General features: G+C 36.0%; 1 protein-coding gene and 1 long non-coding RNA gene across 6 annotated transcripts; one reads left to right on the forward strand and one right to left on the reverse strand.

The window, feature by feature from the left end:
* Window positions 1-593: 593 nt before the first annotated feature.
* Window positions 594-2,349, reverse strand: LOC108837735 (uncharacterized). 2 transcript variants are annotated; one of them, XR_008939328.1, is made up of 5 exons: window positions 2,109-2,349; window positions 1,889-1,999; window positions 1,522-1,654; window positions 1,093-1,131; window positions 594-999 (listed from the first exon to the last, which is right to left on the reverse strand). XR_008939328.1 is itself a non-coding variant. In XM_056995750.1 (5 exons), the coding sequence occupies exons 1-4, from the start codon at window positions 2,132-2,134 to the stop codon at window positions 1,108-1,110; spliced, it is 312 nt and encodes a 103-aa protein (XP_056851730.1). In that variant the 5' UTR covers window positions 2,135-2,349; the 3' UTR covers window positions 594-999; window positions 1,093-1,107. The 2 variants fall into 2 exon arrangements, 1 of the variants encoding a protein (XP_056851730.1); XM_056995750.1 differs by having other exon boundaries at window positions 1,093-1,149.
* A 3,833-nt stretch (window positions 2,350-6,182) lies between these two features.
* LOC108844010 (uncharacterized) lies at window positions 6,183-8,578 on the forward strand. Of its 4 annotated transcripts, none has more exons than XR_008939327.1 (7): window positions 6,184-6,504; window positions 6,865-6,941; window positions 7,041-7,165; window positions 7,253-7,362; window positions 7,607-7,762; window positions 7,865-7,979; window positions 8,068-8,578. It is a non-coding gene; the product is annotated as an uncharacterized LOC108844010 (long non-coding RNA). The 4 variants fall into 4 exon arrangements; XR_008939326.1 differs by having other exon boundaries at window positions 8,173-8,578; XR_001948358.2 differs by having other exon boundaries at window positions 6,183-6,504; window positions 7,253-7,334; window positions 7,865-8,578.
* Window positions 8,579-23,698: the final 15,120 nt, after the last annotated feature.

The following is a 23,698-nucleotide window of genomic DNA, read 5'->3' on the forward strand; positions in this document are numbered from 1 at the left end:
CATATATATATGTATATATATTATAATCTTTTTATTATCTAAAAATTGGTTTTGATTAAATTAGTTAAAGTTAAACAAATTTTATGTTGTGGTTTTTATTTATATTATAGTTGGGATGTTACATTATAATGCACTAATGCATGATATATAACTGATGTATGTTTTTTTAAAACAAAACTGCAATATAAATAAAAAGAAGAACCAGTGTAAAAAAGCAGAAGGGGAAAGATTGTATATATATTCTCTCAGGAACATATATAGTGACAAAGAATCATTCTTACATATATATAGGTACTAAGTCAATGCACCAAGGTCAGCCGTCCCTTCCCTTCAGATGCATTTGTCTCAGCCAATATTCTCTTTGATAATAATCACCGTCCATGGCTAAAAAGAAGTATTCTTACATATATATATATCTAAAAACAACCAAGCTATTGTTTTGTATGTTAAAAAACCAAACGTGAGAAAGATCCCAAGTTGTGTTTTTTCTGTTTCTTATGTACCAAACATGTAAAATGCACAAACTGGGAAAACCATGAAAGTAATCTAGGGACCAACCCTGATTGATATCACCATCATGATCTCTTCATGAACCAGAGTTAAACTTGTAGACGTCATCTCATTGATACCACAATAAAATTGTGTATAGTGTTAGCAACATATGTAATAGCCAACCAGAAATTAAATAAGAAATAAACATGTAAGAAAGTTGCAGAGAACTGCATTGTTGATTAAAAACAGCTGGATATTACAATTAGCTCTTGCAATAAATATCACAGGAGTTTCAACTGTGGTCAAGTTAGTTGCCTCATCAAGTTCAACTTCCATGACCTGGGTAGGCGTTATGCTAACTGCTCGTATCGATGATGATTTGGCCACTTTCTCCACAGCATTAGTGCTCTGAACTATTGCTGCTTTATCTTTCTTCCGGAAGTGTAATTGTGTCTCTTCTCTCAAACCTCTCAACCAATGACTGTGTCCTCCTGGAAACAGCTTTAACTGAAAATATAGCAATTGTTAATAAATTCAGTAGCCATATAATTTTATATGCTACCAAAAGAAAGTAACGACAGAAAACTTTGAATGGTTAACCTCCTCTAGCAACCTTCACAGAGTCTGACTCTTTGCTACCTCCAGGGGATTGAACGCCTGAACGGCAGAATATTTATGTCAATCACTTGCGAACTGATTGTAGCCTCAAACCAAGTAACTTGACCGAGTCAACAAAGAAAACTGTGAGGCAATTTAGTTCTGAAAGTAGCTGACTTAGCAACCTATAAGCTAATGCTATTATTTCTCTGCTGCCTTATTCAACTTTTTCCAAGATTACATTACTTAAAAAACTTCAAACCCAATAGTTTTTAATGGTGATGGATTCGTCTCGCAAAACCGTAGATGACGAAATAGATCGATGAAAAAGAAATATTAAACGAAGACAACATAACACAGCCGACAGTCTGAATTGTTTGTGAAAAATAAATAATCTGAATGATAAAAAGTGAAGTGTGAGAGAGATAAAACCTTTAAACATGGGAAAAGACCTGAAGAAGAAGCCTGGAGCTGCCTTGCACGATCATTGCAGCTTCCCAAAAATGGCTGAGGCAGACCTTCATTGTTCTTAACTACTCTATCCTCATCTTTGTTCTTCAATTGCCTACAACACATGAATATACATTTTCAATTTATTTTTGCCTAAAACACATTCGTAACGTAGCTCAGAAACTAAACTATATAAGCTCCTCTCCATATACAGATAAAGCTTCTACATTTCATATTATGTAAATTAATAAACCAACAGAAACAGTGTCATATATTCATCAGTAAACAAAATAGACTCGCCGGAATGATCGAACTCAGATCCGAAAAAGAAATAGAAGAGAGAACTCACGTTGACGTCCAGGAAGAGCATGTCAACCCACATGAGCTCGCGATATTTCTCGCCTCCCAGAACCGAAGACCGGAGCAGTCTTGCCTCGACGACGGAGGAGCAACGGCTGGACTTCAAGTCGGAGGAGAACACCATAGAATGAGACATGAAATCAGGATTCAGTTTATCGCTATAGATAGAAATAGAGGATGAGTTCGAGTTCGAGTTGAGAAGAACTCACATATTTATGAGCCATGAACGACGCATTGATTCACAACGTAGCGGGAGATGGAATTGAATGGATTGTATATGATGTTAAAGCTCGGCCGTTTCAGCGAGGGGAAGGGAGCGCAAAGGACAAACGCTTCTGCCGCAGAGAAGAAGATCACTATTCAGAGATCTGCGCGAACAGCTAGGGTTAGTGGGCGTCTCACACTTCCACGGCCGGACATGTCGACGAAATACAATAGCCCATTAGCAATATTAACTCGAAGCCCAAACGTTAAATGACACGCTGACGTGGAGTTTCCACGCTGGCGTCCTAGGTGGACACCCTAGGAGAGAAGCAAACCCAATTATATATAAATATAGATTAGTGAGTTGCATCATTTGTATTTTCATAATTTTCATAATTTTGCATCATTTGTATTTTCATAATTTCGCAATGTAGTTATGAAAAATAATGTGATACCCAAGTAATAATTCTTGATGCACAAGCATTATTATTAATTACGATATATGATATATCTTACTTACTACAATATAGATTGAAAATTTGATACCATATTAAACATATTTAACTCTATAATTAATAGGATATTTCCTAAAAACGGAGCTGCAATATTCGAACCGATGTATAGGGAATACTATAAAGGGGATACTCTCAAAAATTTTCAGCAGACAAAAACCTAACAGACGATATAATTCTAAAAAAATGGTGTGATGGCTGGGCCTTTTGACCAAGTTATTCTCTTGAAACCTTCGAAAACACCGTGGAAAATTAGATTTACAATCATTCGTCTATGGAGACAGTACATATTGTCTCTGAGTTTTTATTGCTTACATAATGAAACGGTTAGGCAGAAATGTGTTAATATGTTTATAATTTGTTGATTTTTTAGGGTGATAAAATTCATGCGACTGTTAAAAGGGACTTGGTTCCTCGGTTTGGAGCATACCTCGAAGAAGGCGATACGAAGATTATGATTAACTTTTCAGATTCACGATCATCTGGCTCATAGCGTACAACAAAACATCCTTATAAAATTGAGTTCGTAACCAGGACAAGCATTCATTTTTGTGACGATTTGTCATTCAGATTGACATGTTTACAGCCTGTCAATTTTTGAGAAATTTTGGATGGTAGACAAAGTCCTGAATATTTGGTTGGTAAGTGTTCATAATATTGTTTTCTGTTTATATCGTTGGATTCCTATTTAACGAGTCAGTATGTAAATTTTACTTTCAACTGATTATGTAGATATCATCGGTCATGTTGTGGAGGTTAGTCATCTCGATATCGTGTCTCTTAATGGAAAGGACACAGAAAAATATTTCATTTAAGAAATGAAGAGTAAGTTATACCTTTTTTCGCCCGTTTGCTTTAATATCTATTTGTGTATAATACCAACTATATGTATTTTTATATAATTACCACCAATGTTATTTAATTTTTTTTCCTCAGAAATGTTAGACTTCCAGTGGTTGTATGGGGAAAGGTTGCACTAGAATTAGGCGAATCTTTTCATCTTCTTATAGATAAAACTCTAATTTTTGTAATGAGGTTTGGGAAGATCGAAGTATGGCAAGGTAAACGTGTGAATTTTCTTTATATCATATTTCTCTAATCAAAATTAATATTAAATTCTTTTACATTTGACGCTTTATTTTGAACAGATGAGCGAAGTGTATGCAATGCACACAATGTGTCCTCTATTGCCCTTAATCCCTCTATGAATGACGTAGAAAATTTCATAGCATTGTAAGTTTGTATAGTGTAAATAGAGATCTCATCCTGTATCGGCTCTGATAAACTATGGTGCATCTTTTTATTGTTCAGGTTACCCAAAGTTAATATGTCAACGGCATTCAGGTTACCCAAAGTTAATATGACAATGTAGCTTCTTGGTGCAGTGTAGGTTCTTTCTCTTACATCTTCTCAGTTCTTTCGTCAATTCTAGGTCGCTTGTTGTTATTTGGTGTTCTTGGGTGCATATTCCTTTTATCCTGAACTTGACTTCCTGTTGCTTGCCTTGTGTCCCAATATGGCTATCGTTAGACCATAGTCACAAATGGACCGTGTTTACTATCTGAAACTTTACCTGGACAAACTGGCAGCTACTACGGTAGATGATCTATTGGAAAATGTATCGGATGAGGATGAATAGTTGGAAAATGAACAGGAATAAGTCACAAGATCAAAAAATGGACCATGGTGGGGGTAATGGTTCGTGGTCGGAAAATGAAAACGGTTGACCTGAGGGAAAATGAAATGGTCGACCCGATAAAGATGTAAATGGGTGACCTAGGGAAATGCCGTAAGGGCGAGAAAGAGTTCAAAGAGTGAATATGAAGATCCAGATATGGTCTCTCGGCAAGAAGAACATTATGTCCGAACAATTGGATGATGGATGAGAAAGAAGTCTAAAGCCCAAAAAGAATTTGGAAACCCAAAATATGACCCACTTGTTTATTCAATTGGCCCATTCACAAGATCAAAAGATAAAGCCTTAAAAGAAGTTGTTGGACTCTTAATCAAGTTTGTCCAAGCATAATAAAAAGGATGGGCATATTGCTTATTTAATCTCACGGGTTACCAAGAATTAGAGTATTATTGTTTTCTTACATAACCCTTTAGGATTAGGTTAGGTCGAGTTCTAACCTATTCATAGTTTATGTTTTTCTTTTTTAGTTTAGGGTTAGGGCTTTAAGGTCGGTTTAGAGTTTTCTTTAAATACTTGTCATGTAACGTTTTTCAAGGAACTGTTAATAAAATAAGCTTTTGCAAACCAGAGTCTCTCTTGAGCAACTCTCTTCTTGTTCATCTTTGAGCATCCATATTTTGATCACCATGTAGTTAACTTTACTGCTTATGTGAATATGACCAGGAGCCGTCCTATACAAAATTACACTTGCAGTGTGTTGGAGTTAAACAACTCAAGGATTACCTATTGTCCTTGTGTAAAGAAACCACCCATCATTCAAGTGCTAGTAGCCTTGAATCCATCAAAACATATCGATAAAACCCTGCAACACATGAGTTCTAGTAGTCTCGTGTCTGTCCCGTCATCTTCAAGAAATCCGGACTACTAAATCTGTCAAAGGTTGCATCATATCCTCATATGGTCATTTTTTCTGTTGTGGTATTTCCATTGAGGTTCTTGTTTAGCTTTAGGAGTTTGGTTGCTCTGTCCCTTGGTTTGCAACTATGTGAGACATGAAGGCTCTGATTTGTCTTTTGCTTCATGTTGGTGAAAAGGTTGTTGTTTAGGCTTGTTCCCCTCATTATGCTAGATATCTAGAAGTTAGACCTTATGTTCCTCAGTTTGGTTGTGTGTTTATCATGCGTTTTTGGTTGGTGTTTGCTCTGTGGTCTTTCCTAGATTTGTGTATCTGTCTCTTGTAAGCATCTAACTGTCATTGGATTCAATGACTTGGAAGTCGTCATTTTCTTTATTGTTATTCTTGATTTTTGTAACGCCCCGACCGCCCACGGCTAATGGGCCACCCACGCCCGCTCTCTCGGCCCGTGGGCCCCATCCCGTCCGACGGTCGGTCGTTAATTTTTCAAGGCTCGAAATCATTATTTACTGACCCTGCAATCACCACCCGACCTTCCCCCGTGCTTTGGCCTCACTTACACGGTATCGCGAATCACTTCCCGATAGGTCACCCATCCTTTCACTACTCCAGCCCAAGCACGCTTAACTCTGGAGTTCTAAACGGATGTGTGACGGAAAAGGTAAGTCAACTTTGGTGATATAGGTAGCCAAATCAATTCTCTTAAGCCTTTTCACATATCACAACTCGGGATGTTACAATTTTGTTTTTTTTTGGTTTTATTTTTGTTCTTTGTGGATTATATCTTTCCTATTTTAGGTTTAAGTTTTCGAGGATATTTAGATTTTTCACCAATCTTATTTCTAGACATTTTCCGTTCTTGGTACAGTCCTGTTTTCCGCTTTTCGATCTTCGTAAAACTCTTATTAGTATTAATATCTATCTATCTATCTATATAAATAAAGTTGGTTTGTGCGGCTGTTCCTGCGTCCACGTCACTCTATTGGGTTTTCTCTCTCTATTTGATGTGGGCTTCAATAACATTTATGTCTTGCAACATTCAATCGATCTCTTCGTTTCCCCACAGTGAACGCATGAGACTTCATCTATAAATGGGAAGAGAATTCACTGAGTAGTCTATTTCTAGGGTTCATGCTCAATAACCTCTGTTAAACCGGAGGGAGTGTTATTGGATTCACGGTCACTTTCTGGTGGAAGCTGCCTTTAGTGTTGAATCATCGGGATTTCACTCACTATTCAATTACAAAGTGGTGTCCTCTCTCTGCCTTCTTGTGCGAGTAGCGATCGTGGTCTCAGCTTTCTGTTGCACACGGTTACCACTTCTTAACCAGTCTCAGGTTTATTTCTCTCCTCAGTGAATCTGTCTCCTTTATCTTCTATTTATGGCTTAGATACCAAAATTTGCAAAAGCTTCCAAGGCGAGAGGAAGTTCTAAGAAGATGACTGAAGGAAGAAAGTCAAAGGATTTAGTCATCTAGGCGCAACACTAGATCTTTTCACTTCTCAAATCTGACTGTATACTGTTTTGATAAATGAATCGTTGCTAAGTGGGTTTGGTTTTCCGAATATTTTAGGAGAGCTTTGCTTGAAATCACTTAACCGTTTTGAATACCGTTTTGAAATCACTTAACCGTTGCTGACTGTATACTGTTTGCCCACATGGCTTTTCAAACTCTGTTTATCTTTAATATATGTAGAGAGATCAAAGAAATATTGAGGCTGGTCAAGAAATACAGACAATCCAGTGGATTATGGCGAACATACGGATTGACTGGTAAGTTTAATCATTTATATCTCCAAAACTCTGATCTTAATAGGTGACTCTAATGTTATTTATATTAAGTTCTAATTCCTTATATTCACCACACTGCAGTGGACCAACAGTTTGCGACAGTGTGTTTGATGGTCTCGCCACCCTCATACATAAAATTGGTTATTGCAAGGGTTGAGCCTCAGGTCGTCGTAGCGTCCAACGTGAATCCTAAGCTGGCAGAGGAGGTATTGGCATCTCGAAGAAACAAGGTTCTGTTATTCAAATCTGCTTTTTGATATCTTACAGAGTCAGTTTTTTTTTCAACCTAACAGGACGTCTCTTCCTAAAAGCAACATCAGGAACACATTCTTCTTTGACAAAGAATCTGGCCATAGACCAGACCATATTTGAAGCGTAAAGAATGACTTCTTAAACATTTTCAGTACACACCTATTCTTCCCTGATATCCACTCTCTTTAGCATTGCATTGAACAAGAATTGTGCCTTGGATGTGGCCAGGTGCTACTAAGTATCAAGATGTTCATAAAATAAAAATTGTGTCAGTATCAGAGCTTAATGCATATGTCCTCATATCTAACCCACAAATGTTAGCTTAGACTTTGAACCTCCTCTATTATTGAATCATATGTACTCTCTTAAATGGTTTTGAACTATTGGTCTGACAGTCTGTGGGGGTCCTCTGCACTGGGGAAGTTGATAGTATTGAAACTTCGAAGGGTTGGTGCTACACACCTTCTCCAAATGATGTACGAAGCTCAATGTGGATTTTCTTCATTTACATGTGGTTCTTGCCAAAATGAAAACGCAGTTGGGGTTCTTAGGTGATTCATCCTAAACTCAACTTCTCAGATTTTTAAATAGTTAATGTAAAAGAGCATTTAACCCACCACTACTAAAAAAATTCCATGATGTCACTAATGCAGGTACAGTGTCCAGTTAACAGTTTCAGATGGCTTAGAGTCGGTTCTCTTTGTGGCATTTGATGGTACGATGAGTAATCTTATCAATGCACGTGCTGCAGAGGTTGCACAGCTTATGGTAGCAACAACAATCACTACCTTTAAATCATGAGTCATGTCACTAATAGAGTAATAGACACGAATACCTAAATGGTTTTGACGTATAGGACCCAGGTGTTGAGGACCCGACGAAAGATCTCCCCCACAGTGCATAGAATATGTTCTGCGTTAACTCTTTCTGGTATTTAGACTGTTATTTTGTTTATTCGCAGAGGGGAGATAACAACCCCGAAGATAATGTGTCTGGAACTAAAGAAGTGATTACTAAGCCCTCCAATAATGTAACCAAAGTACCTGCTGCTGCCTCTGGTGGGATGGCTGCCTTGCGGTGATACACAGCGAGCTACTGCTTCTAACAGCGAACTTCCCTCATGAACGTATTGCTTGTGAAGACACTGATGAGGATGCACAACTCCAGTATGATAGGTGCACCGGGAAAAAGCTGATGGAAAAAGCTGATGGAACCGTATTTTATAAACTATGGATTACTGAATATTGTAAATAATAAAAATGATAAAATGATACCAAAGAGTAAGAAAATGATGATACAACTGCAGAGGCGATATATTATCTCATTCTTTAACTCAAAATACATCTTGTAGTGCGACAGTTCGATAACGTAATGAGTTCCAGGATATAACTGCAAACAATCATCTGAATTTGCGTCATTCTATCAGAAACCTGGTGAAACTAGTTTTGTGTTGTACTCTCAGACACAATATATAATAAAATAAAAACCTCACTATTGAACATAGAGGAATTGTATTTGTTGTTGGTTTTCAAGTGTGTCTCTCTGTATTTTTCTAAATGGCTCACAAGCCTTTATATGGAAAATACAAAACATCACATGATGCTTTTGAGAAGCCATAACATACAAGAGAGTAATGAAGTCTTAAAGTCAAAGAAAATCAATGCTGTCATTAAGAAAATTTAATTCATTTTGACTCAATTTTTAATGACTTAGCAATAAGAAATATATTATATATTTGACCAAATCAAACATAAATAATATTTCTTTTAATTTGGGTTTGCATTTTATGTTTATACAAATATAAAGATAGTCATGAATAAGTAATGGACATAATATCCAATTAACAAATTCAAACCCAAATATACAATATATGACATTTGCTAATTTTTAATATTTAGCCAAACACATTTTGGACTTCCATTTCTCATTCAAAACCAACTCTGATTTTGACATACGAGTACACTACTTCATAGTGTCAAACATTCGATTATTCCGACGAACGTCTTCGTCCCAAAACATACCGGAAAATGGTCTTAAACCATTTCGTCAAAAACGAGTTCCAACAATCCCACACATTAATAAAAATGACTCTAGACACTAGACGACTCAAGAGACTTGACTTCCTAGAAAACATTCGATCTAAGGACTTTTGAGAGTACAAACGAGAAATCTACTGCATGATGAGTTGGTAGCAATTTTTCAGCCTTGAACCAGTTATTGTTAATAGCTATCGGATTTACTCGGCCAGGAGGTGGCCATGATGTCTTGAACTTCCCGGGCTTTGGTGTAAACCTAGACAATAGCCAAAACACAGTTTCATTCTCTCACAAAACCAATTTCTCTATTGTGTTCATTTTGGCCGTGAACATTCCTAGTAATCATGAGTGAATTTAGAGAATATAGCCTTTTTATTCTCCTAGAAACGGCTTCATTTGACACTCACAAGGTGATTTGCCATTAGCTTTGTTTAGAGAAATATCATGTATTACTCCATTCATATCTCAAAACAATTGGCACAAATCATTAAAAGCAAATGTTTATCCTCTATTCCTTACATGTAACACTGTTTAATCATCATAGGAACTGGGTATAGACCGAAGTCTTACAGTGCTTTGGGCAGATTTAGTTTGACTTAGTTGTCTCCTTGAACTTATTTCTTGAGATCTCCAATCTGATAAGTAGAGTTACCGCCAAACATCATCTTAGTTCATAGGCTAAACCCATTCCTCTCGATGATATTACAATTTGATCTCATGACACACCTTTAGTAACAGGATCCTAGGTTGTCATCACAGTGAACATAATCTCTTGAGATTAGTCGAGATCAATTGTTTAATGATTTTTGTCATCTTTTTTTTTCTCAAGATACAATTAACCATTATACACAAAACTCAGTGTATGACACTAGTTTTTTTTCTTCTTTAAAATCATAGTTTGATAACTATCACTAAGCTCATTTGGCCTCTTTGTCAATGATTTTATATGGTAAGCAAAGCTTCCTCCACATTTCTTGAGATAGCTCAAAACCATGCATATTTACATTTAATATCTCTTAACAGTTTAGAAAGTTAATCTACAACTCCTTTAGATATAAATGATTAATAAAAACAATTTCGAAAATTGTTACAATTTCCTTTAGAATGTATTTCATTCTCGGAAAATCACATTTTGGATACAACTATTTTAATAGTTCTCTCAAGTTGATTTACAAATCCAACTTGTATATATTTTGATTTTTTTTTTCAAAATATATTTTTGCTTTATAGCAAATATACATATCATTATATGATATTATTTGTACCATCAAAACCACCATTTTCTATGGTTATTCTCAAATATATTGACTTTAGAAACTACAATATACATGTCAGATTCAGTCATATTGGTCTGAAAATTCTCATTGGTTTTGCATGGTCAACATTTTTGAAATGTGCATTTAAGCATTGACGAAATACAAATGTTTTGATCAATATCAACAAACATTTTATTTCTTATGGCAAATGATTTATATGTGGCAGACTTTCCCAAATTTTATTTGGGGCGTCGACTTACGAAATCTATTTCCCTCCATACAATTTGATCTCAAAAGATCAAAATGTTGTTTATAAATATGGTTTCACCATATTTTTGAAACTTTTAATCATTTTTTCTTTTCTCATGATCAAGCACTTAATAATCAAATTAAGCTGTTCCAAAAAATCTGAAATCACAAAATGAAAACGTTAATCACATTCTTGATAATTAAAGCAAACCAGCGCCATTAACCACGTCAAAGAAATATAATATTTGGACTAATATTAAAAATGATTGTTACCACTCTATCTATCTATTAACTATTTTTAAAATTAAGAGTAGACAAACCCATTCCAAAAACGTTACCAAAGACGTTGGGAAAATGATTTTCACTGTCACCATCGAAAGATGAAATCTGTTCTTATGAAACCATAAAATATCAAATTCATTAGTCCAAAAATATTTATTATTTTAATTTTAATGAATCTAAACACACAAATCTCAAATAATCTGAAACTAATTGTTTCAAAAAATCAGAAGATTTTGTTTTCCATCACCCTGAATTCTTTAATTCCTGTTTTTATAACAAAACACTTCACAAAATAATCAGTTTTGTTAGTATAAAAACAAAAAAATTATAGAATCAAGATTGTAAAAAGATTATTTTGAAATAATCCTATAGATCCGACTCCGACATCTTTTCCCAAAGATCAATCAATCTGTTCTTACAAAAAACATAATTTTTACAATAATCACTCCGGTTAGTGCAAAGCAATAAACAGATATTTTGAGTTAAGACTGATGAAATCGTATTTTACAAACTACGGATTACTGAATATTGTAAAGAATAAAAATGATAAAATTATACCAAAGAGTAAGAAAAGGATGATACAACTGCAGAGGCGAAATATTATCTCTTTCCTTAACTCAAAATACATCCCGTAGTGCGACATTTCGATAACGTAATGAGTCCCAGGATACACTGCAAACAATCTACTGAATTTGCGTCACTCTATCAGAAGTCTGTCGAAACTAGTTTTGTATTGTACTCTCAGACACAATATATAATAAAATAAAAACCTCACTATTGAACATGGACAAATTGTATTTGTTGTTGGTTTTCAAGTTTCTAAATGGCTCACAAGCCTTTATATAGAAAATACAAAACATCACATGATGTTTTTGAAAAGCCATAACATACAAGAGAATAATGGAGTCTTAAAGTAAAAAAAAAAAATCAATGCTGTAATTAAAAAAATTTAATTCCTTTTGACTCAATTTTTAATGACTTAGCAATAAGAAATATATTATATATTTGACCAAATCAAACATAAATAATATTTCCTTTAATTTGGGTTTGCATTTTATGTTTATACAAACATAAAGATAGTCATGAATAAGTAATGTACATAATATCCAATTAACAAATTCAAACCGAAATATCCAATATATGACATTTGCTAATTTTTAATATTTAGCCAAACTCATTTTGGACTTCCATTTCTTATTCAAAACCAACTCTGGTTTTGACATATGAGTACACTACTTCATAGATTCAAACATTCGGTTATTTCGATGAACGTCTTCGTCTCGAAACATACCGGAAAATGGTCTTAAACCATTTTGTCAAAAACGAGTTCCAACAAAAGCCACACACTTCTTCGCTTCTCTTGGGGGTGGCCTGGTTCATAGGATTTTATCTTCTCTAACGCTATGAATAATTGTTTAGAATTTTATTTTTCCTTGAATCATTTCGTTGGTTTTGCAAACTTGTTGTTATCGCGGTCTTGGCTTGGTCACTACGTTTCCTATTTGATAATCTCTTTATTAAATAAAGGGGTTTCTGCAAAAAAAAACCTCAATGTAGCTTTTTATTGCAAATTAATCCACGAACTCAAAAATCCACGGGTCAAATCTCAAAGTCTCTGTCAAACCGCAATATAATCCATCCGTGTATTTATGATATATCTCTGTTAACTATTTAACAGAAATTAAAACTACATCGTTTTGGTATTAAAAATTAAACTAAAAAAATGTTGCATCCAGCGCGGTTCGAACACCGCACCCGGACACAACTCAACCGCAAGCTAACAAACTCGCCTGCCGAACATATTTGTTATTTTGATATACGTAATAGATATATGCTTTGTGTTTCAATTAAAACTGCAATTTTTTTCCATTTTAAAGTCGTTTTAAAACGAAAATATGAAGTCTTTTGGCAATCTAAAATCGCGATTTAGGGTTCCTAGAGTGGAGGATTGAGGCTTTTTACTCAACCTTCAAAATTTCAATTGATTCTGTGATTCATGATGATTGAAGGCGATTTCATCAGTTATGTGCTCTATTTTAAGAGAATTAAGCAAGAGAAAAGATCTTGGCGTTGAGGTTAGTAACCAGAGAACTTTTTTGATATTTTTTTAATCAACTGATAGATTGCTTCATTTTCTCGTTGGTGAAAGATTTTCTTACAGCTTTGATCTCTATTTTCGTTGTGGTGGATATTGGAGCAATAAAGACGAATATCATGGAGGGGAAGTTCATGAAGGCGGTAGAAGAGCAGCTGATGATTTTACCTTGCTGTCGATTCTCACACTTGTAGAATACATCGGCTATGAAGATAGTATGAATCAAGTATCATGGTTTCCACCTGAAACTCCTGAGAAAAAAAGAAGACATTACTGACGATGTGATAATGAAAAAAGTGGTTCACTATTCAATTGGATCTGGAGCAATGATGGTTTTTATCGTCAGAGAAGTTGATCCTTATATGGGTAGGCATCGTAATATGAGAAGCTTGTTGAATGATGTTGAGGATGAAGATGATATCGTGAATGAGAGTGATAATGAGGATAATAGGGTGAATGGCTCTTCTAGTAGTGATTCTTAGACTGAGGAGAGAGGTGGCGTGATAGAGCAGGATGATCCTTTTGGTGTTAGTGATAGTGAAGTAATGTTTCTTAGCCCTCTACAATAATGGAAAATTCAGCCAAAAGAGAGCATCAAGCGTTACATTTAATCTAATTATATATATTTAAAACATAATACATTGTATGTTACAGAAAAAACATAATACATTGAATATTGCTGTGTGATTATTTCAGCATTTCAAGTTTTCAACAATAAAAATATATTCAAAACGTAGACCGAAAAAGCGTGATTAAGATATATCAAACAACATTTCAACCTAAGTATCAGAGTTATCAAAAAATAGATGATATATACAAATGTATAGCTGTAATATTAAAAATTTGAATACCGTATATTATAATTTTTGGTATTACAGTTTAAAGATTACTTACAATTAAACTAAATTAAACATTTTGAGATATTAAATAAATTTTTGATATATTATATTTTTTTCAGTAACTAACCCGTCCTTAGGGCAGGCCAAACCCTAGTATGTTATATATTTATGTGAATAGATATAATGTTTCATGTGAACCATTGCAATTGTTTGTATGAACAGTTGCAACTATATAAATAAAACATTGCAACTATTGATGATTGCAACTTTGGTAATAACCTTATTAATTAATTGCAACCTTTGGTGATTATCCACTGTAACTCTTTACTAACCATTGCAACTCTTCATTAACATTTGCAACTTTTGGTTTAACCATTGCAACTTTTGGTTGCAATTCTTCACTCTCTATATAAGGAGATGTAGTGATAGAACCAAAATCGAGCACCGTTCTTTTTGGTTCAAGGAAACGGCACAAAGTGGCGATCTTGTCAACCAGCTCGACCCAACCGAGGTTTTACCATCAGTTTGTGCCGATCTAACCATCCAAACCGATCGTGCCTTTCACCGTATCGACCCGTGGACGTCCGGAGTGAAAGCCCGCATGGATCAGCCCTCGTTCGTCAAGCCACAGAACCAGCAGGGTCGGATGAACCTGGACAGTGTCTGAAGATTCATTTTGACCAGTCTTCCTCAAATTCGCCAACATTGACCAGACTTCATCAGTTTCCGCACTTTGACTCATTTATCACATTCTAGTCAATGTTTTCATTTTCTATGCATTGTTTTCCCCACAAATGTATTTATTTCTTTCACTACAAAATACTATAAATATATAGTCTCATTCATGAATAAAAGCAGTTTAATTTGGTTGTTTATCTTTGTTCTTCTTCTCTGAGTGAGAGAGAGTTCTTTAGCTAGTTTATCGGTTTGAACCGGCTTGTTGATTTGGTGGTCAGCCAATCATCTGTGTGTGTTATTTGGTGGTTAGCCAACACATTCATCCGTTCTTTGGTGGTTAGCCTTAGATCGTTGGTATATCAAGAGTCATTCCGCACCTCTTGATGATTCATTCATTCCATCTCAGTTCCAGAAGTGCCTTCGCCTTCTCGGTTCATATCCAACATCCGGCCAAAGCCATCCTCCCGATTTTGGGTCTATCAAGTGGTATCAGAGCCACTCAACCGGTACTATCTGTTCATTTTTCTCATCTTTCCATCTTCTTCATCCATCTTCTACCTTTCATCTTCTTTTCTAAAAAAAAAAAAGAGTTCTACGAAAAGTCAAGAGATCATTCTATCTGAAGCTAAAGAAAGACAGATTTGAGGGCAAATCTTTTTAAAGAAGGAGGGAATGATGTGCCCTGAACCAGCAGCAGAAACAAATCAAGAAATTTTGGCTTTTGGGCTTGAGATTTAAACGAGATGGGCTTGACGATTTATGAAAATATGTTTATGAACATGTTTTAGCCAAAGAAATAAATGCCAAATAAGAAACGAGAAGGTATGGTCAAATAATATATCAATCTGACGGTAATCCAGAGCCCGTCGACCATGCAAAAGGACGAGATCAGCCGAAGAGTGTTGCAACCACAAATTCCCATTTTCGGTCAAAAGTCTTTGGTCTTTGGTCTTTGGTCTTTAGTCAAGTCTACAATAATTATTAGTTTACAAGTTTCTAGGTTTTGACTAAACCTTTTGTATGCCTTGTCTATTATATAAAGGCCATTTGATCAATGAAATAAAATAAGTTTTGAGTGTTTATTTTTGGAACCTTGAGAGGGTATCTCACTTTTCTTGTTCTTGGTGTGGTTAGCTCCAAGTAACTCTCTCTTTCTCGTTGGACCAGTGTGTCACATCCGGCAACAGATCGAGTTTACTTCCTTGTGGGACCTGTGAGTCATATCAGGCGACAATCAAGCACCTCTTGTAGTATCATTGGATCATTCCGCAACAGTTTGTGTCACCGTTCAATCCATCAGTTCTCTTTGGAGTTCATCTCTGGTAGTATCATCGGGCCTTCCGCAACCCTTTGTGTCACCGTTCATCCCATCAGTTCTCCCTTTTGGCGAGTTCATATCCCCTAAGTCCGTTTGAGTGATCATGTCCAATCTCAGGACGTATCAAGTGGCGTGCCAGGTAGGGGCAGAAAAGCAATCAACGAAATTTGGCTTTTGCATGGTCAATGATGTGCCCTGAACCAGCAGCAGAAACAAATCAAGAAAATTTGGCTTTTGGGCTTGAGATTTAAACGAGATGGGCTTGACGATTTATGAAAATATGTTTATGAACATGTTTCATCCCAAAGAAAGAAAGGCCCAACAAGAAACGAGAAGGTATGGTCAAACAATATATCAATCTGACGGTAATCCAGAGCCCGTCGACCATGCAAAAGGACGAGATCAGCCGAAGAGTTTTGCGACCACAAATTCCCATTTTCGGTCAAAAATCTTTGGTCTTTGGTCTTTGGTCTTTAGTCAAGTCTACAATATTTATTAGTTTACAAGTTTCTAGGTTTTGACTAAACCTTTTGTATGCATTGCCTATTATATAAATACCATTTGATCAATGAAATAAAATAAGTTTTGAGTGTTTATTTTTGGAACCTTGAGAGGGTATCTCACTTTTCTTGTTCTTGGTGTGATTAGCTCCAAGTAACTCTCTTTCTCGTTGGACCGGTGTGTCACATCCGGCAACAGATCGAGTTTGCTTCCTTGTCGGACCTGTGAGTCATATCAGGCGACAATCAAGCACCTCTTGTAGTATCATTGGGTCATTCCGCAACCCTTTGTGTCACCGTTCAATCCATCAGTTCTCTTTGGAGTTCATCTCTGGTAGTATCATCGGGCATTCCGCAACCCTTCGTGTCACCGTTCATCCCATCAATTCTCCCTTTTGGCGAGTTCATATCCCCTAAGTCCGTTTGAGTGATCCTGTCCAATCTCAGGACGTATCATTTGGTATCAGAGCCACTTTGGCTGGTTTGTTTTCATTATTCTTTTCATCTTCTCATCTATTCATCGTTTTCTTTTTGGATCCGGGCTGTTCCTTTACTCCTTTGTGATCGCCATTTAAAAAAAAGAAAAAAAAATCGATAAAAAAAAGAAAAAAAAAGTAAAAGTTTTGGCTTGAATCAATTCTGAAGAGAAAATCCAGGGGGAGTGGTGGAAGAGAAAGCCTGCTGGCCGAAGAGTAATCCGGCCTTAGGACAGTTAAGGCGGATCCATACAAAAACCTCTTCATCTTTCTTTCTCTTTTCTTTTACCCATAAAAAGTTTTTTTTTTTGGTTTTGATTGCTGAATTTTGATTGCCTATCATCCTTTGAACCAGTGAAAGAACTCTGAGTGATGACCTAAAAATCGTGAGATCAAACACTTGAGAGTGAGAGGAATATTTTTATCTGTTAATCTTTTGTGTTGAGAATTTTTCAGGTTAAGATGTTTGGACTTCTCAAGAAATCAAAACCACAACAAGACGTCTACTTTCCTTTTAAAACTGTTTTTAAAAAAGAGCAATTGATTTTTAAAAAGAAACAGTTTGCTTCTAATGAGTTTGCTTTTGTGCAGAAACAAAGGAAGAGACGAAACATGTCCAATGATGTTGAAAAGAGGGTCAGAAATGGTGATCGTCCCTTCACCAAAGCCAAGAGAAGCAGCTATGATATGCTTGATCAGAAAGAGCTTCAGACTTATGCCAGCTTGGAGAAGATGTTGCATAAGGCAAATCATGCTATCCGACAACTCAAAAAGAAGGGAAACCCCCAACGCTTCTCCTGCACCAAAACAACAAAGTAATCTTTCTTCTCTTTCAAATTCAGATTTGAAAACTAATGTGTTGTCTTCTGATAAAAGCAAAGCTGTGAAACCCAGCAGCAAGGCTCTTTCTACCAGGTGCTTCAAATGCCATAAGGTCGGCAATTATGCTAACAAGTGCCACAAACAGAAACCGTTGGTTACCTTGAAGAACGTTGAAACCGAGCCAGAAAAGGAAGACCCTTTGCCAATTTTTGATGACTTCACACATGAGCCAATGGAGGGGCTAGATGAAGAACAAATCCATGGTCATCAAGCCAACCAAGAAGGGTCTTCTTCCATTCAAAAACTAGACCAAAATCAAGGTGAGCATTGTGCTGATTATAATTCTTTTGCTTATAATCCTTTTCCTTTTAATGTTTCAGATTTGAGAACAAATCTTTTTGAAGAGGGAGAGTATGATAGAACCAAAATCGAGCACCGTTCTTTTTGGTTCAAGGACACGGCACAAAGTGGCGATCTTGTCAACCAGTTCGACCCAACCGAGGTTTTACCATCAGTTCGTGCCGATCTAACCGTCCAAACCAATCGTGCCTTTCACCGTATCGACCCATGGATGTCCGGAGTGAAAGCCCGCATCGATCAGCCCTCGTTCGTCCAGCCACAGAACCAGCAGGTTCGGATGAACCTGGACAGTGTCTGAAGATTCATTTTGACCAGTCTTCCTCAAATTCGCCAACATTGACCAGACTTCATCAGTTTCCGCACTTTGACTCATTTATCACATTCTAGTCAATGTTTTCATTTCCTATGCATTGTTTTCCCCACAAATGTATTTATTTCTTTGACTACAAAGTACTAAAAATATGTAGTCTCATTCATGAATAAAAGCAGTTCAATTTGGTTGTTTATCTTTGTTCTTCTTCTCTGAGTGAGAGAGAGTTCTTTAGCTAGTTCATCGGTTTGAACCGGCTTGTTGATTTGGTGGTCAGCCAATCATCTGTGTGTGTTATTTGGTGGTTAGGCAACACATTCATCCGTTCTTTGGTGGTTAGCCTTAGATTGTTGGTATATCAAGAGTCATTCCGCACCTCTTGACGATCCATTCATTCCATCTCAGTTCCAGAAGTGTCATTGCCTTCTCGGTTCATATCCAACACCCGGCTAAAGTGATCCTTCCCGATTTTGGGTCTATCATGTAGGCATTGGCAAATGGAGATAGAAAAATCAGAAACCAAGAGTAGAAACTAATAGTAGAAAGTAATAGTTAGTAAGAGAGAGAGAGATAGTAAAATTCATTGTTCAAAGATTACTAAAGATCTTTAAAAAGCCACATATAAGCACTAAAACTTTATTTGTTTCTTTTGTAACTTAACCTAGAACAAGAGTGAGACTTTGATTGTCTTATCCTACAGAAGAATTTCGTGTAACCCAAGGTTTAAAATAGGGTCAAAATACTTTTTAAGGAAAGTGACCTCGTGCACGATTCAACCATTATCCAAGTATATAATTCACAACTATTCGAGTTACAACCCAAATAACCAACAATCTTAAAGAGTATTTTCTTGTGAATTATGGCTGGTGTATCGGTGCGAGAGATGTTATCAAAGTTTGGAAAGTTAGATAAGTTTAAGGGAGTAGATTTCCGGAGATAGCCAAAGAAGATGCACTTTCTCCTCACAAATCTGAATGTAGTGTATGTTCTAAGCATGCCTATGCTTACTGTACCGGAGGATGCTGAGAACGAGTCTTCGGATGAGAAAAGTAAGCAACTTAAATGGGAAAATGTCGATTACATATGTCGTGGCCATATTCTCAATGGTATGTCAGATCCTCTCTTTGATGTTTATAAGAATGTCGAATCCGCAAAAGTGCTGTGGGATGCGTTAGAATCAAAGTACATGGCTGAGGATGCTTCTAGTAAGAATTTCCTTGTTAGTAATTTTAATAATTACAAGATGTCTGATTCTAGGCCAGTTATGGAGCAATACAATGAATTGCTTCGTATATTAGGCCAATTTATGCAACACAAAATGAAGTTGGATGAATCTATCTCAGTATCGAGTATCGTCGATAAGTTACCACCTTCATGAAAAGATTTTAAACACATGTTAAAACATAAAAAGGAAGAGTTGTCTCTTATACAACTTGGCAGCCATTTGCACATGGAGGAATCTCTAAGGGCGCAAGAGGGAGAAAACCCCAAAAATAATGATGATGGTACTTCTACCATCAATATGATGGAGGAAGGTGTGAGTTCTAAGAATAAGAGGAAACAATCCTTAAATAACAACACTAACAATGGATCTAACAAAAGGTTTAAAAGCATTTGTTGGAATTGTAACAAGCTGGGTCACTTAAGTCGTGATTGCCGAGAAAAGAAGGATAAGAATAAGACGGGAACCGTTTAATACAAGTATCTAAGGACCAAGGTCCATCCACTCATCAAGGATGATGAAGTGGCGTGGTGGATTGACTCAGGTGCAACAACACATGTTTGCAGGGATCGTGAATGTTTCAATACATATGAGCAAGTTACTGATGGATCCATACTTTATATTGGAAACGAGTCAAATGCCACTATCTTAGGTCATGGAAAAGTGGTGTTAGAGTTTAGTTCTGGAAAAATCCTTGATATCAAGGATGTACTTCATGTGCCCGGAATTAGGAAAAACATAGTCTCTGGTAGTGTTTTAAATAAATGTGGTTTTAAAAAAGTGTATGAATCTGATAAGTATATCTTATCGAAGTGTGGTGTATTTGTTGGATTTGGATATTTTGTAATGGAATGTTTGTCAATTCTGTTTATATGAAAAGTTCTAAAAAAATGATAGTTCTCAGTGGCATGCTAGATTAGGTCATGTACATTATAATCATATGATTAATATGTCTAAAGAAGGGTTAATTCCAACTTTTGACATAAATTTAGAAAAATGTGGTACTTGCATGTTAATAAAAATAATTAGGCAACCATTTAAAAGCACTGAAAGAAATTCTGTAGTGCTAGGATTTATACATAGTGATCTATGTGATTTGCATGCTACCCCATATTTAGGAAAAAGAAGTATTTTGTCACTTTCATAGATGATTATTCTCGTTTCTGTTATCTATATTTATTACATGCTAAATATAAGGCCCTAGATAAATTTAAGATTTATAAAACTGAGGTTGAATTGGAACAAAATGGTTTGATTAAGAAGTTACGCACCGATAGAGGTGGAGAGTATTATGATTCTGTATATTTCCAGCCTGTAGGAATTATACATGAAAGCTCCGTATACACCACAACAAAATGGTGTACCAGAAAGAAAAAATAGAATCCTAAAAGAAATGGTTAATTCCTTGTTATCTTACTCGGGATTAAGTGACGGATTTTGGGGTGAAGCCATGTTAGCGTCTTTCTATTTATTAAATAGAGTTCCTAAGAAAATGAACAAAATTATCCTTTATGAACTTTGGTATAAGAGAAAACCAAGCTTGAATTATCTTCGAGTTTGGGGACGTATAGGGCTGTTGTAAGACTACCCCAACCCAAAATTAAAACTTTGGGAGAAAGAGGTATTGATTGCATTTACATTGGATATGCAGAGCATTCCAAAGCTTATGATTTTATGTAATAGAACCTAATGATTTAGTTGCAGTTCACACTGTACTTGAATCAGAGATGCAATATTTGCTGAAAAGCGTTTTTCATCCATACCTATTGCAAAAGATTTGGTTCCAAGTTCAAGTGGAACTAGTAAAGGAGACAGAACTTTTATGCCTCCTGACATGTCACCTGTGCTCCATAGGAGCAAGCGAGGAAGGATTGAAAAATCATTTGGTCCTGATTTCAAATATATTTAGTTAAAGGATCAAGAGATGAGATTGGTTTCCAACACTCATATTGTTATCATATTGATAATGATCCAAGAACTTATAGTGAAGCTATGAACTCTTAGGATGTTGCTTTTTGGAAAGAAGCAATAAATGATGAGATGGACTCTATCATGGGAAATAATACTTGGATCTTGTCGGATCTCCCACCTGGTTGCAAGCCTTTAGGCTGCAAATGGATCTTCAAAAGGAAGATGAAAGTTGATGGAACAATCGACAAGTTTAAAGCACGATTGGTTATTCAAGGCTTTAACAAAAGGAAGGTATTGATTATTTCGATACATATGCTTCAGTTGCTAGGATCACTTCTATAAGATTATTAATTGCTTTGGCATCAATTAAGAACCTTGTGATTCACGAAATGGATGTTAAGACAGCGTTCTTAAATGGTATTTTGGAAGAAAAGGTGTATATGAAGCAAACTGAAGATTTTATTATGCCTGGTAATGAGCATAAGGTGTGTAAGTTGATCAAGTCATTGTATGGGCTAAAGCAAGCACCTAAGCAGTAGCATCAATGATTTGATGAGGTTGTTTTATCAAATGGTTTCAAGTTAAAACAAGCGGATAAGTGTTTACATAGCAAATTTGATGAACGTGGAAACAGAGTAATCATTTTCTTGTATGTTGATAATATGTTGATCTTTGGTACTGACCTTAGACAAGTAGAACTTACAAAAGCATTTTTGTCATCAAATTTTGCAATGAAAGACATGGGAGAGGCGGATGTGATTCTTGGAATTAGAATCAAACGTGAAAACGAAGGACTATCTTTGACACAATCTCATTATATTAAGAAAGTTCTTAAGAAGTTCAACTGTGAGAATTGTTCTCCAATGAGCACTCCCATGATCCGAGTGTGGAGCTCATGCCTAATACAGGACAAGCAGTATCACAACTCGAGTATTCACAAGTGATTGGCTGCTTAATGTATTCCATGACGAGCACTAGGTCAGATATAGCTTAAGCTGTAGGAAGGTTGAGTAGATACACTAGTAATCCTATTACTCAACATTGGCAAAGCCTTAAAAAGGGTGCTCAAGTATTTGAAAGGACCCATTAATTATGGTTTGACATATGTCGGATTTCCTTCGGTCTAGAAGGATATTCAGATGCAAGTTGGATTACCAACATAGAAGATCATTCTTCTAAAAGTGGTTGGGTGTTTTTTCTTGAGGGAGGTCCCATTTCATGGGCTTCTAAAAAGCAAATTTGCATTACAAGTTCGACTGTGGAGTCGGAATACGTAGCATTAGTAGCTACTGGTAAAGAGGCAGAATGGCTAAGAAATTTACTGTACGAGATTCCATTGTGGCTGAAACCAGCATAACCAAGGTTGTATCATGTCCTCATATGGTTGTTTTTCTGTTGGGGTATTTCCATTGAGGTTCTTGTTTAGCTTTAGGAGTTTGGTTGCTATATCCATTGGTTTGCAACGATGTGACACATCAAGGCTCTGATTTGTCTTTGGCTTCATGTTAGTGAAAAGGTTGTTGGTTAGGCTTGTTCCCCTCGTTATGGTAGATATCTAGAAGTTAGACCTTTTGATGTTCCTCAGTTTGGTTGTGTGTTTATCATGCGTTTTTGGTTGGTGTTTGCTTGGTGATCTTTCCTAGATTTGTGTATATGTCTCTTGTTAGCATCTAGCTGTCATTGGATTTGGATGTCATCATTTTCCTTATTGCTATTTTTGATTTTGGTTTTTTTCTTTTAGTTTGGTTCTTTGTGGGTTATATCTTTCCTATTTTAGGTTTAAGTTTTCGAGGATATTTAGATTTTTCACCGGTCTTGTTTCTAGACATTTTCCGCTCTTGGTAAAGTCCTGCTTTCCGCTTTTCGATCCTCGTAAAACTCTTATTACTAATAATATATGTTATATCTTTAAGTGAATAGATGTAATGTTTCATGTGAACCATTGCAATTGTTTGTATGAACAGTTGCAACTATAAAAATAAATCACTGCAACTATTGATGACTGCAATCTTTGGTAATAACATATTAATTAACGAGGGCTTCTAGCTCAGTTGGTAAAAGGTTTACAGCTGTGAGTTCCGCCACCTGGGTTCGAATCCTGACCACTGGGGAATTAACATTTTGGCATCGCCA

This window comes from Raphanus sativus, unplaced genomic scaffold (genome assembly GCF_000801105.2).
Source record: "Raphanus sativus cultivar WK10039 unplaced genomic scaffold, ASM80110v3 Scaffold0036, whole genome shotgun sequence".
NCBI classification, from domain to species: domain Eukaryota; kingdom Viridiplantae; phylum Streptophyta; class Magnoliopsida; order Brassicales; family Brassicaceae; genus Raphanus; species Raphanus sativus.